The sequence below is a fragment of the Capricornis sumatraensis genome, chromosome 8, assembly GCF_032405125.1.
Source record: "Capricornis sumatraensis isolate serow.1 chromosome 8, serow.2, whole genome shotgun sequence".
NCBI lineage: Eukaryota > Metazoa > Chordata > Mammalia > Artiodactyla > Bovidae > Capricornis > Capricornis sumatraensis.
In genome coordinates, this window is record NC_091076.1 from 78,234,631 (window position 1) to 78,250,604 (window position 15,974).

The 15,974-nt window shown below is 44.7% G+C and overlaps 1 protein-coding gene across 1 annotated transcript; it reads right to left on the reverse strand.

Moving 5' to 3' along the window:
- Positions 1-13,807: 13,807 nt before the first annotated feature.
- Positions 13,808-15,700, reverse strand: KRBA2 (KRAB-A domain containing 2). Its single transcript, XM_068979040.1, is given in 2 exon segments — positions 13,808-15,063; positions 15,499-15,700. Coding segments are annotated over 2 exon segments (1,458 nt in total).
- Between the last annotated feature and the right edge of the window lie 274 nt (positions 15,701-15,974).

Consider the following 15,974-nt stretch of genomic DNA (forward strand, 5'->3'; position numbering starts at 1 on the left):
ATGCTGCAATGTGCAGCTGAAAAGAATAAATAAATAAATAATTTAAAAAGGAGGGATATGAGAGGCACACAGGAGTCACTGGTTCATAGCAGTTCTGAAATCCAGCTGGGAAAATGTTGAAATCTCCTTGATTAGGACTCAGCCTATCTCTGCCCAGGAGTGAGTCTCCATGAGTCTCTTTTTATTATTTTTTTAAAGATAAAATCCATATACCATAAAATTTACCAGTTAAAAGTATACACGTTGGTAGTTTTAGTATATTTATGTTGTGCAACCATCACCACTATTCAATTCCAGAACATTTTTACCACTCAAATCACTCTGCATTCCCCGCCCAGTCCCTGGCAACTACTAATCTACTTCCTATGGATTGCCCTATTCTGGGCAATTCAGTTAAATGGAATCATACAATATGTGACCGTCTGTGTCTGGCTTCTTCTATTTAGCATAATGCTGTCAAGGTTTGTTCATATTATAAAGTATGTCACTACTTCATTCTGGTTTATGGCTGAATAATATTTCACTGCATGGATATGATATATTTTATTTATCTATTTGTAAGCTGATGGACATTTGGGACTTTGGGCTCTCATGCATAATTTTGCTATAAATATGAATATGTAAATTTTCATACATAATGTTTTCAGTTTTCTAGGGAATGTAAATAGTGGAATTTCTGGGTCACATGGTAATTTCCACAGTATCAAATGTTGGCAGTGGTGTGGAGTAACAGGAACTCTCCTTCATTGTTGGTGGGAATGCAGAATGGTGCAACCACTTCGGAAGACAGTTTGAAAATTTCTTAGCAAACTAGATGTACTGTTACCATATGATCCTGCAGTTATACGCCTAGGTATTTACCCAAATGAACTGAAAACTTATGCCCACACACAAACTTGCATTTAATTATAGCAACTTTATTTATAATTGCCCAAAATTGGAAGCAACCTAAATGTCCATCAGTGGGTGAATGGAGGGAATTCCCTGGCGGTCCAGTGGTTAGGACTTGGTGCTTTCACTGTCAGGGTCCTGGGTTCAATCCCTGGTCAGGGAACTAAGATCCCACACACAAGTCAAACAAACAAACAAAAAAAGACTGTTTGCATGGAATCCTGCTTCTGTAAGACCAAGAGTTACTGCCCTGTATCCTCATGTTCATAGGTCCCCAGGCCTAGGGACTGGTCACAAGAAGGCAAAGTTGTCCCCCCTCTTAGTAGGACTCTGACAAAAAATTGGTGGGTGGGGGAGACGTAATTTCAAATTTACAGAAAAGTTGCAAGAACAGTACAAAAGTTGCAAGGACAGTACAAAGAATTCCTTTATATTCTTCACCCAGATTTCCCCAAATGTTAATATTACTACATCTGCTTTGTATCTCTTCTTTCTTCGCTCCCTACCTCTCTCCCTCATTCCCTCTCTCCCCCTCCACACCCTTTTTTTCCTCTACTGTTTGAGATTAAGTTGCAGACATGATGCCCCTTTACCTCCAAATACTTCAGTGTCTAGTCTTAAAAACAAGGTGCGTAACCACACCTTGTTTTCCGTAACCACAGTGTAAGTCTCAAGATCAGGAAATTCACACTGATATCATAATATAAGCTTCAAATAATATTCAGATTTTGCCAATTATCCCCGTGATATCCACTATAAAAGAAAATCCTGGATCATGCATCATATTCAGTCGCCACGTCTCTTTCACCCACTTTAACTGGAAGAGTTTCTCAGTCTTTCAATGCCTTCCTAACATTGAGCAGCTATTTTGTAGGATGCCCCTCCATCTGGGTTAGTCCCATGTGTCTTCATAATTACATTCAGGTGATACATTTTTGGTAGAAATGTCACAGAAATGTTGCTGTGTTCTCAGTGCATCATATCAAGAGGCACCGGCACCAGTACCAGTACCAACATTGGGATGTTTATTTGATCACCACCTTAAGGTAGTGTCTGCCAGGTTTTTCTACTGAGGAGCTGACCAAGTCTACTTCCCCTGCTAGAAGTCCTCTGATGCAACTGAGGCAGAATGGAGACTATTCACAGTTGAACTGCAAACAATCCATCAAAATTCAGCTGAAGTGACTTTTGTGTGGATCCCTCACCGAGCTTCCTTTTACAGAATTGTAAGTCTTTCCTGGGACTTTGATGGTGGTCCAATGGTTAAGACTCCACACTTCCACTGCAGGGAGGCAGGTTTGCTTTCTGGTTGGGGAGCTAAGATCCTGCATGCCACCTGGTACGATCAAAATATAAAATTAACTGGCTTCCCCCATGGCTCAGTGCTAAAGAATCTGCCTGCCAACACAGGAGACACGGGTCTGATCCCTGATCCAAGATGCCCAATGCTCTGCAACAAGAGAAGACACAGCAATGAGAAGCCTGCATACTGCAACTAAAGAGTGGCCTTCTCTCGCTACAAACAGAGGAAAGCCTGTGCAGCAACAAAGACCCAGCACAGCCAAAAGTAAATAAACAAAATTATTGGAAAAGACCTGGATGGTGGAAAAGATTAAAGGCAAAAGGAGAAGGGGACAGTAGAAGATGAGATGGTTAGACAGCATCACCAACAATGGACATGGGTTTGAGCAAACTCAGGGAAATAGTGAAGGATAGGGAAGCCTGTGTGCTACATTCCATGGGGCTGCAAAGAGTCAGATACAACTTAGCAACTGAACAACAATAATATATTAAAAAAAAAAACCTTTGCTTTGTGCCCTATTTCAGCATTTAGCACTCTCTACCATGACTGCTGACTTGAAGGTAATCTAGCACACTGCCTTGCACATAATTGGTGTTTATAAGTGTATAATGAATGAATGAAAGTGACAGGCTAGAGAAGTGGGTGGGTGAGGAGAGAATAAAGAGGGAAACCAAGATTGATCAGTTTCCAGGAGGTTCTCTTCCTGATACAGGGAGTACCTGCGTCTGGAAAGGAGGAAGGGTGGCTGCTTCCAGGCATCAGGACTGGCTCCCTCCACTCCACTCAAGCAGAGGCAGTGTTTCAGGACTGGGAGGCTGGTGGGTTATTACTGGTGATCTGGGTTAAGTGTTGAGGCAAGATCTTAGTGGCCCCTGCATTCAAGGCAGCCATTTCCAGGATTCCTGTCACTGCACCAGGAGAAAGGCCTAGGGAGTGTGTGACATCCTCTAAAGAACCGTATATGCAGTGCTGAGAGGGCATGGGGGGGGGGGAGGGGAGAGAGGCAAACATCTGGTCACTAGATGACCTGGCTGTGCAAAACCCAAGGAGGAAAGCTAATAAGACCTCATCTGCTAGTCGTGACGAGGGAAGTGTCTAAAAGTGAAAAGAAATCCTAGACCAAAGTTCCAGGTGTGGAGAAGTTATTCTGAGCAAGGAGCTCCTCGACAGAAACGATGCAGAAGCTCAAATTGAACAGGAAGATTCTACAAAGGAGCCTTGGGGAAGCAGAAGGCAAAATATCGGGACCCAATTTCAAAAGGGAAAAGAGAGAAAACAGAATTAGATCCAACCTATATACTTATGTGTGTGTGTGTGTGTGTGTGTGTGTGTGTGTGTGTGTGTATATATATACACAACATATATACATAGTTAATAATGAATAAGAAAATTAGACATAAGATGTACACACTTGTAAAAGGCAAAGCCTCATATTAAAGCGGGAAGCCAACTGGCTCAGGAAGTTCATATTTCCTGCTCACTTTGTTTGCTTGGAAAACACAGCAGAGCAGACCATCTGGGGTAATTAATTCTGGGGTAAAAATGTCAGAACTTGGGTAAACAAAGAGTAGTGCCAAGATAACAGCAATCAAGTGGAACCAGGAACTGAAAACAGAAACCAGGTTTCACTAATTCAAAGGAACAGAGCTCTGAACAAAATTCAGAAGAAGATTCTGGGGGCAAACCTATTCTGCATTGGCCAATTTTTGAACAACAGAGGGTTCTTACTTTTACATTTCAAGGTAGCTCAGGTTTCAAATCAATTTCTGTAAACATTCTACAAAGAAAAGATGTGTAAATCACATATTCAAAAACAGCTCCTCTCCCCATAAAACCTTTCTCCTCAAAATTCCACAACCCAAAGCCACCAAATCTGGAAAGGTTGAAATAACTGTGCAGAGGTAACTGGCCTACACAGTGCTGAAGCTCACCTTGGTGAACACGCTTTAGTTATCAGTGGCACACATGTCCAGAAAGCCTGCAGAATAAATTGGAAGCAACAGTTTAAAGCTGAGCTTCTCAGACACCTCCCCCTTCCGGTCTCAGTGCCAACTAATGACATTCCAATGTGTAGCCTCAAAAACTACTGGGAATAGCAGCTCAGAAATAACAAAAGAAAATGTTTCTTCTTCCCCTAGAGCTAAAAAAAAAAGCAGATTCTATTCCACAATATAAGGCTGCTGCTGCTGCTGCTAAGTCGCTTCAGTCGTGTCCAACTCTATGCGACCCCATAGACGGCAGCCCACCAGGCTCCCCCGTCCCTGGGATTCTCCAGGCAAGAACACTGGAGTGGGTTGCCATTTCTTCTCCAATGCATGAAAGTGAAAACTGAAAGTGAAGTTGCTCAGTCGTGTCCGACTCTTAGCGACCCCATGCACTGCAGCCTTCCAGGCTCCTCCGTCCATGGGATTTTTTAGGCAAGAGTACTGGAGTAGGGTGCCATTGCCTTCTCCACAATATAAGGCTAGTCTGACAAAGTTGTAAGTAGAAAATACTCACTAAAGCATCAATCTGAGTCTCCCATCTTCTCTCAAAATATTATATTTGCAAACCATATGTCTGATAAGGGGTTAATATTCAAAATATGAACTTCCAGATGTTCAAGCTGGATTTAGAAAAGGCAGAGGAACCAGAGATCAAATTGCCAACATCTGCTGGATCATGGAAAAAGCAAGAGAGTTCCAGAAAAGCATCTACTTCTGCTTTATTGACTACACCAGAACCTTTGACTGTGTGTGATGACAACAAACTGTGGAAAATTCTTCAAAAGATGGGAATACCAGACCACTTGACCTGCCTCTTGAGAAATCTGTATGCAGGTTATGAAGCAATAGTTAGAACTGGACATGGAACAACAGACTGGTTCCAAATAGGAAAAGGAGTACGTCAAGGCTGTATATTGTCACCCTGCTTATTTAACTTCTATGCAGAGTACATCATGAGAAACACTGGGCTAGAGGAAGCACAAGCTGGAATCAAGATTGCTGGGAGAAATATCAATAACCTCAGATATGCAGATGACACCACCCTTATGGCAGAAAGTGAAGAGGAACTAAAAAGCCTCTTGATGAAAGTGAAAGAGGAGAGTGAAAAAGTTGGCTTAAAGCTCAACATTCAGAAAACGAAGGTCATGATATCTGGTCCCATCACTTCCTGGGAAATAGATGGGGAAACAGTGACAGACTTCATTTTCTTGGGCTCCAAAATCACTGCAATGGTGACTGCAGCCATGAATTAAAAGACTTTTGCTCCTTGGAAGAAAAGCTATGACCAACATAGACAGCATATTAAATAGCAGGGACGTTACTTTGCCAACAAAGGTCTGTCTAGTCAAAGCTATGGTTTTTCCAGTAGTCATGTATGGATGTGAGAGTTGGACTATAAAGAAAGCTGAGCACAGAAGAATTGATGCTTTTGAACTGTGGTGTTGGAGAAAACTCTTGAGAGTCCCCTGGACTGCAAGGAGATCCCACCAGTCCATCCTAAAGGAAATCAATCCTGAATATTCATTAGAAGGACTGATGCTGAAGCTGAAACTCCAATATTTTGGCCACCTGATGTGAAGAACTGACTCACTGGAAAAGACCCTGATGCTGGGAAAGATTGAAGGCAGGAGGAGAAGGGGATGACCGAGGATGAGATGGTTGGATGGCATCACTGACCCAATGGAGATGAGTTTGAGTAAACTCCAGGAGTTGGTGATGGACAGTGAGGCCTAGTGTACTGCAGTCCCTTAGGACTTCCCTAAGGGTCTAGTTGTTAAGAATCCGCCCTGCAAGGCAGGGGTGTGGGTTTTTTGCAATGCACAGGGTTCGGGTTAGATCTTTGGTTAGGGAACTAAGATCCCACATGCTCATCAGTTCAGTTCAGTCACTCAGTCATGTCTGACTCTTTGCAGCCCCATGAACTGCAGCATGCCAGGCCTCCCTGTCCATCACCAGCTCTTGGAGTCCACCCAGAACCATGTCCATTGAGTCGGTGATGCCATCCAATCATCTCATCCTCTGTCATCCCCTTCTCTTCCTGCCTTCAATCCCTCCCAGCATCAAGGTCTTTTCCAATGAGTCAGCTCTTCGCATCAGGTGGCCAAAGTATTGGAGTTTCAGCTTCAGCATCAGTCCTTCCAATGAACACCCAGGACTGATCTCCTTTAGGATGGACTGGTGGGATCTCCTTGCAGTCCAAGGGACTCTCAAGAGTCTTCTCCAACACCACAGTTCAAAAGCATCAATTCTTCGGTGCTCAGCTTTCTTTACAGTCCAACTCTCACATCCATACATGACCACTGGAAAAACCATAGCCTTGACTAGATGGACCTTTGTTGGCAAAGTAATGTCTCTGCTTTTGAATATGCTATCTAGGTTGGTCATAACTTTCCTTCCAAGGAGTAAGAGTCTTTTAATTTCACAGTTGCAATCACTACATGCTCATAGCATGGCAAAAAAAAAAACCCCAAAAACCCCAAAACATAAAACAGTCAAACAGAGAAGCAGAGATAGAACGGTGGTTGCCAGGGGTTAGGGGGAGGGGGAAATGGGGAGCTACTATTCAAGGAGTATAAAGTTTCAACTATGCAAGGTGATTAAATCCTAGACATCAGCTATACAACTTTCTGTCTACAGTCAACAATGCACTTCAAGTTTGTTAAGGGGTAGGATCACAGGGTAGGATAACTTAACACACTTTGTTAAGTGTTCTGACCACAGCAAAAGTGTGTTTGCAAACCAGAGTTGCTCTCTCCACTCCACTCCAGAGCCACCCTGGGAGCAGGAAGAGAACCAAGGGGTGCTCAACCTTGAAGGGCTGAGTGTATCCTGACCCAGGGCTCCAGGACCAGCCTGTGGCTTGGAATGTGGGTGGACATGTGAACAGACAGAGGGCACTGAACCTTGCATGGGCACGCAGATGGCAGAGGCCAGGAGGGAGGGCCCAGTCCAACACAGACCTGGATGGGACTTGCCCACATCGGCTGCTCTCCTGCCTCCAAATCTTTTTTTTTTGGAGGAAGGGACTTGCTTTAGTTTGACTGGTCATTCTGAGTGAAACTGAACTCTGTGAAAGTTCCCTAAACTGGAGGGAGAACAAGCCCTCCCCCATGCCCATCCTTTCACAAAGCTGATCACAATTGGATTATCATCCCAATTTACAGGTGAGCTTGGAGCTCAAGGGACTCCTTCGAGGTTACGTATCAAGTTTACATGCTTGAGTCTGTGGTGGTGCGGGGGGGATGCTACAGATCTTTACTTCACCCCCAGTAGTAGCTCAGATGGTAAAGAATCTGCCTGCAATGCAGGAGACCTGACTTCGATGCCTGGGTTAGGAAGATCCCCAGGAGAAAGAAATGGCAACCCACTCCAGTATTCTTGTGTGGAGAATCCCATGGACAGAGGGCCCTGGCAGGCTACAGTCCATGGGGTTGCAAGAGTCGGATATGACTGAGTGACTAAACCACCACCACCTTACTTCACTGTTATGTCAAATCATCTTTAGCCCATTCTTCATTTATTTTTCCTGGTAAAATTGAGTTCTGGAGGCCTCATAATGGAATTCCAGAGATTAGCCTTAAAAAATGCAAGTCTCAATAATGAACAAAAGGAGCCGTAGGAAGATATGGCAACATTCCCTTCCTCCTGTGTGCTTGGAGGGAGAGATACTGTTCTGTATTATAAGACTAAGCCAAGGGGACTTCCCTGGCAGTCTAGGGGTTAGGATTCCGTCAAAAAACAAACAAACAAACAAAAAACTTAACCCAAATAATCTAGCTGGACAAGGTATTAAATTAAGATCTTTCTCAAGAATGGATATTGAAGATTTGTAAGAATGTAACTGGTACTCATTTCTTCAATTTTCTGTTCAAGTAAAACTGCCTGTGTTATTTGAATGCGGTGGGGAGAGCAGCATTCTAAGGCTTTGGGCATTGTTGCCATACATCCTTAAAAACCACCTCCTAAAAAACTGTCATTCTGGGGCTTCCCCGGTGGTCCAGTGGTTGAGAGTCTGTGCTCCCACTGCAGGGGGCATAGGTTTGATCCCTGGTCGAAAAGAAAACCTAAGATCCCATATGTTGTGTGACCAAAAAAACCCAAGAAAACAAAAACAAACAAACAAAATCTGTCATTCTGATTGTTGTTTAGTGGCTCAGTCAGGTCTGACTCTTTTCGACCCTGTGGACTGTAGCCCGCCAGCCTCCTCTGTCCATGGGATTTCCCAGGCAAGAATACTGGAGTGGGTAGCCATTCCCTTCTCCATGGAATCTTCCCCATCCAGGGATCAAACGTGCATCTCTTAGCTGCTGCTATATGGGTTGAACTTACTGTGTCACCCCAAAGAAGCTGAAGTCCTAACCCCTCCACCCCATACCTGTGAATGTGAGCTTATTTGGAAATGGGGTCTCTGCAGATGATCAAGTTAAAGTGAGGTCACTGAGGATGGGCCCTAATCTACTATGCTAAGGGGACATTTGGACCCAGAGACAACAGACACACACAGAGGGAAGACAATGAGAAGACACAGGGGGACTCTCACCTACAAGCCAAGGAACATCTGAGGCCACCAGAAGAGATTCTCCCTCAAGCCGTCAGAGGGAATCAACCCTGATGACATCTTGATCTCAGACATGTGACCCCAGAACTGTGACATAACAAATTTCTGTGCCACCCAGTGGGTTATGACAGCCCCTGGAAATGAAAATGAGCACGACCACTACTGGACTTCCTTATCAGTCAGTTTTTTGTTAAAACAAGACAGTATCACTAGGCATTTGCCTCTTCTCCCACATGCATGGCAGGAGAAACAAAACGCTCACGTAACTTGAATCTGTTTCGTTTGAACGGACAGCCCTGATTGGATGACAAGTCTGACCTGCTTCCATTCCACCAATTGCACCAGGGTACAGCTGTTTGTTTTCCGTCCACCATTAACCTCTGCTCCTTTTCTATTGTTTGCTCTTCTCATTGTTAACTTGCAAGCGCCCCTTTAAAAATTAGGTACTGTGGACAAAGAATGTCCCCTGGCATATCAGTAAACAAAGGATGCCGTGGCCATTACGTCATCAGCCACTGCAGCCACCCACGACTGTGCACCCTGAGATTTAGAATGGAGAAAAACAGGATATTGGTTCCTAGCAAAGATGCATATCAAGAGAATAATTTCAATAAGCCCAGACTCTTGCATCTTCCTATACACAGAAAAGTGCTAAGTCCATTAATTTGAGAGATCTGTTTTTTCTCTAATTGACACTAATATTTTGATGTTCAACTACCTTTTATTTATTTATTTGTGGTTTCTTTTTTGCAAAAACTTCTTTATATCCTGGCTCCTCCCTCACCTCTTTGGAACAGTCCCTCAGAGTTTTAAGAGAGACTGTAGCCAGGGGCTTAAGACCTCAGTAAGTCTGCTCAATAAAAACATAATTCTCAACTTTTAGGTCTTTTTTTTTTTTCAGTTGACAGTACCTTATGTCTGTTTAAGGTGTTGCAAATGTTTTCTCCCAGGCTGTCATTTCAGTTCAGTTCAGTTCATTTCAGTCACTCAGTCGTGTCTGACTCTTTGCAACCCCATGAATTGCAGCACGCCAGGCCTCCCTGTCCATCACCAACTCCCGGAGTTCACTCAAACTCATGTCCATCAAGTCAGTGATGCCATCCGCCATCTCATCCTCTGTCGTGCTCTTTTCCTCCTGCCCACAATCCCTCCCAGCATCAGAGTCTTTTCCAATGAGTCAACTCTTCGAATGAGGTGGCCAAAGTACTGGAGTTTCAGCTTTAGCATCATTCCCTCCAAAGAACACCCAGGACTGATCTCCTTTAGAATAGACTGGTTGGATCTCCTTGCAGTCCAAGGGACTCTCAAGAGTCTTCTCCAACACCACAGTTCAAAAGCATCAATTTTTTGGCACTCAGCTTTCTTCACAGTCCAACTCTCACATCCATACATGACTACTGGAAAAACCATAGCCTTGACTAGATGGACCTTTGTTGGCAAAGTAATGTCTCTGCTTTTGAATATGCTATCTAGGTTGGTCATAACTTTCCCTCCAAGGAGTAAGCATCTTTTAATTTCATGGCTGCAGTCACCATTGCAGTGATTTTGGAGCCCCCAAAAATAAAGTCTGACACTGTTTCCACTGTTTCCCCATCTATTTCCCAGGAAGTGATGGGACCAGATATCATGACCTTCGTTTTCTGAATGTTGAGCTTTAAGCCAACTTTTTCACTCTCCTCTTTCACTTCCATCAAGAGGTTTTTAGTTCCTCTTCACTTTCTGCCATAAGGGTGGTATCATCTGCATATCTGAGGTTATTGATATTTCTCCTGACAATCTTGATTCCAGCTTGTGCTTCCTCTAGCCCAGTGTTTCTCATGATGTATTGTGCATAGAAGTTAAATAAGCAGAGTGACAATATACAGCCTTGACGTACTCCTTTTCCCATTTGGAATCAGTCTGTTGTTCCATGTCCGGTTCTAACTGCTGCTTCCTGACCTGCAGATAACTTTTTCTCAATTTTTAAAAGGCATTATTTTTCCTAAATATTTAAAATTTTTATGTAACCAAGTATATTAACCTTTTCTTATATGGGTTTCTCCATTTCAAGATCACAAAAATCTATTTCTTTTCCTCAATATTTTTACAGTTTTGTTTTTTATGTTTAGGGATCAGACTTTATTTTATTCGTTGGACAGCTCATAGGATCGAGCACCACTATTTTTTTTTAATTGAGGTATAATTGATCAGCACCACTAACTGAATAACACAATCTCTCCCACAGATGTGAAATGTCTTTTATCATAAATTGCTAGATACATGGGTCTGTTTCTGGCCTTTATTCACATTGACTTCATTTGCCTTTCTTTAGCAATTGACTATAGAAATGTGTATGCAAACAATCTGAACGGCCTAGACAGTGGACTAGTGTAGAAAGCAGGCCTGGAATGTCTCCTGGGGGTTACCACTTGGTCGTTGGCTGCCATGCAAAAAATGTGGGAGGTCAGATCTTCTAAATTTTCAAGAAGTGCTAGACATTTATATTTTTATGTGAAATCTGCTTTGAAAGTGATGGCAATTAACTTTTAAATTTAAAAGACATTATATGGACAAAACATATTTGCAACCTGAAAGCAACTGGTTCCACTCCAGATGCTGAAATATGATAGCACAGAGGAAGGCTGGGCTGGGTCTAGGTGTCCTCCTCCAGGTCCCTCCACTGTAAACACTAGGGAGCAGAAGAGGAAGGCTGAGGTTGCAGGTCCGGAAATCTCCGTTATTTGCAGCCACCCGCTGGGAAAGACAGTAGCATAGTGCCTCCTTTGACCTCTTACCCACAGGAGCTGATGGTGTGGTTCCTGGTTTGCTCTGCCATCAGGAGGTGGTAGGTCAGCACGGGGGGAACAGGGGGCAACATCAGTCAAGTTGGGCCTCCCAGGCCCTGCTCAGCTGAGTGATACAGGAAGGGGATGTGAGGTGCTGGTTGAGGATGAAGCCGAGATTCTGGTCCTCCAAGACAAGCTGGAGAGTGACATCACCTCCTGTCTAATAATAGCGCAGATTTCCTGGATGTCTAGCTTAACACTATTTAATCAGCAAAGGAATGGCAACAGTGATCTCCAACTCTCATGATGAGGGTAAGATCTGAAGGTAGCAAGGACAACACACATCTTAAAACTTCTTGTCTGTCAGAACCACCCTGTGAGGCAGGCATTATCAGGAGACTGCTCTTGGCCCAAGGGGAAGCCAAAGTTGGGGGCAATCAGAATTTTTTTTGGCGGTGCCAAGGCATGTGTGGGATTTTACTCCCCCGACCAGGGATCGAACCTGTGCCCCTTGTACTGGAAGCACAGAGTCTTAACCACTGGACCACCAGAGAAGTCCCCCAGAATGGTTTGAGATGGTTCAGTGATATGCAGGAAGAAAGAACTGGAGAGTCAGAAACTGCAGGCCCCTTCTCCTTCCCTGCATCCATGTCTGTAGAATCATTTATTCACTCAGCAAACCCTTATCCAACACCTCCGATGGGCTGGGTCCTCTTACAGGCCTTGAGAATACAGCCATGCACAGATCCTGGGCATTGCCCTCCCCTTTCCTCTGAACTGTGACCCAGACTGGCCTGTGCTCTATTCTTCTCTGGCTGAAGAAGTGACCTCAGGCCAACTTTTGCAATTTGCTCCAGAGTCCCTAGTTGTTTCCTGGCTATTGGTCACTTCCTGGAATGTATGACCATTCCAGGACTACACCACGTCATGCTGTGCTTGAGGCACAGAACACTGGCAGGCTCAGACCGAAAGCCCAGCCATGCCTTAATTTTGACCTATTTTTAAAATGTTTCAGGCAGGTCAATCCCTGTGGATGCCATTCTGAGAGCAGGGTGGGTACATCAGGTTTCTCTTGAAGCAGGAAACAAAGCTCAGCTGGTGGGGCAGCCAGTCTCTGGGACACATGAGATCAACCTCTTTTCCTCTCATTATTTGTCCTTCATCTACATCTTTTTCTCTGATGCCCCCATCTTTTGGGTTCTGTGCCCAAGGAGCAGGAACAGATACTCGATACATGCAGGGCAGTCCCACCAGCTCTACAGGGCTCAGACCCTATCAGTTTATGTTCTGCAAGCAAACATCCTCTTCCACTGACTGTAGTTGGTAGAACTGTGTGCATGCTCAGTCACTACGCTGTGTCAGACTTTTACAACCTTATGGACTGCAGTCTGCCATGCTCCTCTGTCCATGGGATTTCCTAGACAAGAATACTGGAGCGAGTTGCTATTTCCACCTCCAGGGGATCTTCCTGACCCAGGGATCAAATGCGAATCTCCTGCATTGGCAAGCAGGTTCATTACCCCTGAGCCAATTGCAGTACAACTGCAGTCCCCCCCACCAAAGATATGTCCAAGTCCAAACCCCGAGCAACCATGAATATGAACTTACTTAGAAACAGGGTCTTTGCAGATGAAATTAAGGTTAAGTATCCCGAGATGAGATCATTAATTAAGCTGGGCCCTAAATCCAACGACATAGACTTGGTGTCCAATGGGGTCCTTATAAGAGATAGAAAAGGAGCACACACACAGACCAAGGGGAGAAGGCCATGTGAAGACAAACAGAGGCTGAATCTGTGCTACTCTGGGCTACTGAGCCCAGGGATGCCAAGAATTGCTGACAGCCACTAGAGAAAGAAGGAGGGCCTGGAATGGATTCTCTCTTGGAGCCTCCAGAAGGAATGAACCCTGCCAACACCCTGATTTCAGACCTCTGGCCTCTAGGACTAAGAAAGTTTTTTTAATCTTTTTTTTTTTAAATTTTGGCTGTATCCTCAGCATGCAGGATCCTAGTTCCCCAACCAAGGATCAAACCTGCTCCCCCTGCATTGAGAGCTCACAGTCTCAACCATGGACTGCCAGGGAAGTCCCCAAAGTTCTGCTGTTTTAAGCCTCCAGGTTTGTGGGAATTTGTTAGGGCAGGTGAGATCAGAGACCGGAGCCGCCTCCCCCTCTGACTCAGGACTACCAAGAACAGCATTCCTGAGAGAGTGGCCTTCACTCCTTTCATCTGGAGTCTTGGTTACAGCTCTCAGGTGGCTCTACGGTACCCAGAGGCCCTAAGCGTCCACTTAGCAGATGTCTGTTCACCAGGAGAAGAGACCTGAGGCTGCCTGGGAGGTGCTGGGCTCCGAGACTTCGAGAGGTGTGGGATCAACGTCCTCGTCCATGTCAGACCGGTCTGCTCCAACCTCAGCCCTCTCTTCCTGCCTGACCCAGAGGCTGCTTTCCAGTTGTTCTTCGGCAATTTCTAGCTCCTCCTCTGTGTGTAAAACAGCCACGGTTTCCCGGGGCAAGTGTGAGGAATAGAGTCCAAATTTGGCTTTACAACCAAACATTGCCTCGTATGGACTCTGCTGCAAGGAACCATCAAAGGCCTGATTCCTCACCACCTGCATGAATCGCAGGCCTTCGGTCCAATGACGGGAGTGGTTACTCTGCATCCAGGCACTCAGCATGGTCTTGACATCACGGCTTGCTTGCTCCAGGAAGCCCTGGCCTTGGCCAGGGTGGGACTTACCAAGGACAATCTTTAGGTCTGGCCATACCTCATTGAGCTTATTAACAACCTGGTTTGTGAACTCTATGCCGCTGTCAGATTCTAACACACTGGGTGGACCAAGAATTGTGAAAATATCCAATAGGACACTGACTACCTCGTGGGCCTGCTTGGCTTTTAATGGCCGTAAAATAATGAACTTGGTTAAGTGGTCCTGGTAATACAAAATGAACTTGAACTCCCCATCAGCATTTGACTGCATATCAAGGATTTCAACTTGGCATCTGGAGTCATTGTCCTTACATGGCATGGGCTTGGGTGCAAGGCCTCTCTTGGGTACTGGGTTCTTCTGGTGGCACTGTTTACACAGAGTCAGATATAAGACAATGACTTCTTTGGTGACATTCCCATATTTGCCTTGCAGCTCCTTGAGCATGCGTGTCCGCCCACCATGGCCAATATTGAGATGTGTGTCGTGAAGGATGTCAAACAGCTCTTCCTTGTGTACGTAATACCGTATCCGATCTGGTTCTCTGTGAGCAGCCTCTATGAGTTTCTCTGTGCCTGCTACAGAAATCACATCATATTTTGCTGCACGGCGATAATCACGTGATGACTTCTTCCCCTTCTCCTTAGCTTCTTTGACTTCCTTGATTGTTTGAAAGTACTTTTCTTTGGAAAACACCTTGCTGTTGTAACTTTTGCTTTCTACCAACTTGGTCACGCTGGTGAGAAACTTTTCTCTCATGGTACTTATCTCCGTTTCTGTTTCACTTGGATTTGAAAAACCAGGGGGATCATTTCCAGCTCTCTGTGGTGTCATGGAGAATTGTAAGAAGTCTCCTAAAGAGATGGAGAAAGAAGTAAACAAAGTTGAATTTGATGATATGCCACCTGGAAGACTCTCCTGCCAAAGTTCTTCATAATTCTTTCATTGGATTTTTGAAGATATGGAAGAAAGATACTAGAGTGTTGGTATAAAGCAGTAACAGAATAAAAATACCCAGAAAGCCCACTAGGGCCATTCAAAACAAGAGCATGTCAACAGAATTTTATTTTTTAAAAATTCAACGTAATTGTTTATTTTGGCTGCACCTGGTCTTAGTTGCTGCATGCAGGATCTTTAATTGTGGCAAATAGGATGGAAACTGGACCTCCTTCAGTAGAAGCACATAGTCCTAATCACTGGACCTCCAGGGAAGTCCCGGGATTTTTTTTAATGATGACTTTTCCCTGTCAGTTGTACACACAGTTAGTAAATGAAGACTGAGTCCTTACCCTGAGGGACCGTGTTCTCGTAACTGTTCAGCATTATGCCTCTGCTGCAGTCCTTCCGAGGGGCTTCCTAATACTTCCAGTCTTTGGTCAGATCCTCAAATGTTGCTGCCTCCCAAGAAGACGTTATCTACTGGCACAGGGACTGCTGTGCCTTGGGGCCTGGGCTGAGGAGCAGCTGCAGCAGAACTGGGGAAGAGACCATGGAGGTTCTGGGAAAAAAGGCATGCTCACACGCATGACTGAATGTGAGCATGTGAATATCACACAGAAGAAAAGGTAACAGGTAGAGGAAAGGTCTCACATTCAGTAAGACGAATCCAGCTTCACAGCGAGGAAGAGGGGTTTTGTCCTCGAGGGTCTGCAGGCCTGGCCTGTCTTGATACTGCCTGAGCTGGAGCCCACATATTTTTTTTCCATAACGAAGCAGAGTATCCAACTGAACTTGAGCACTCCCAAGGTTGGAAGACACTTCCAGA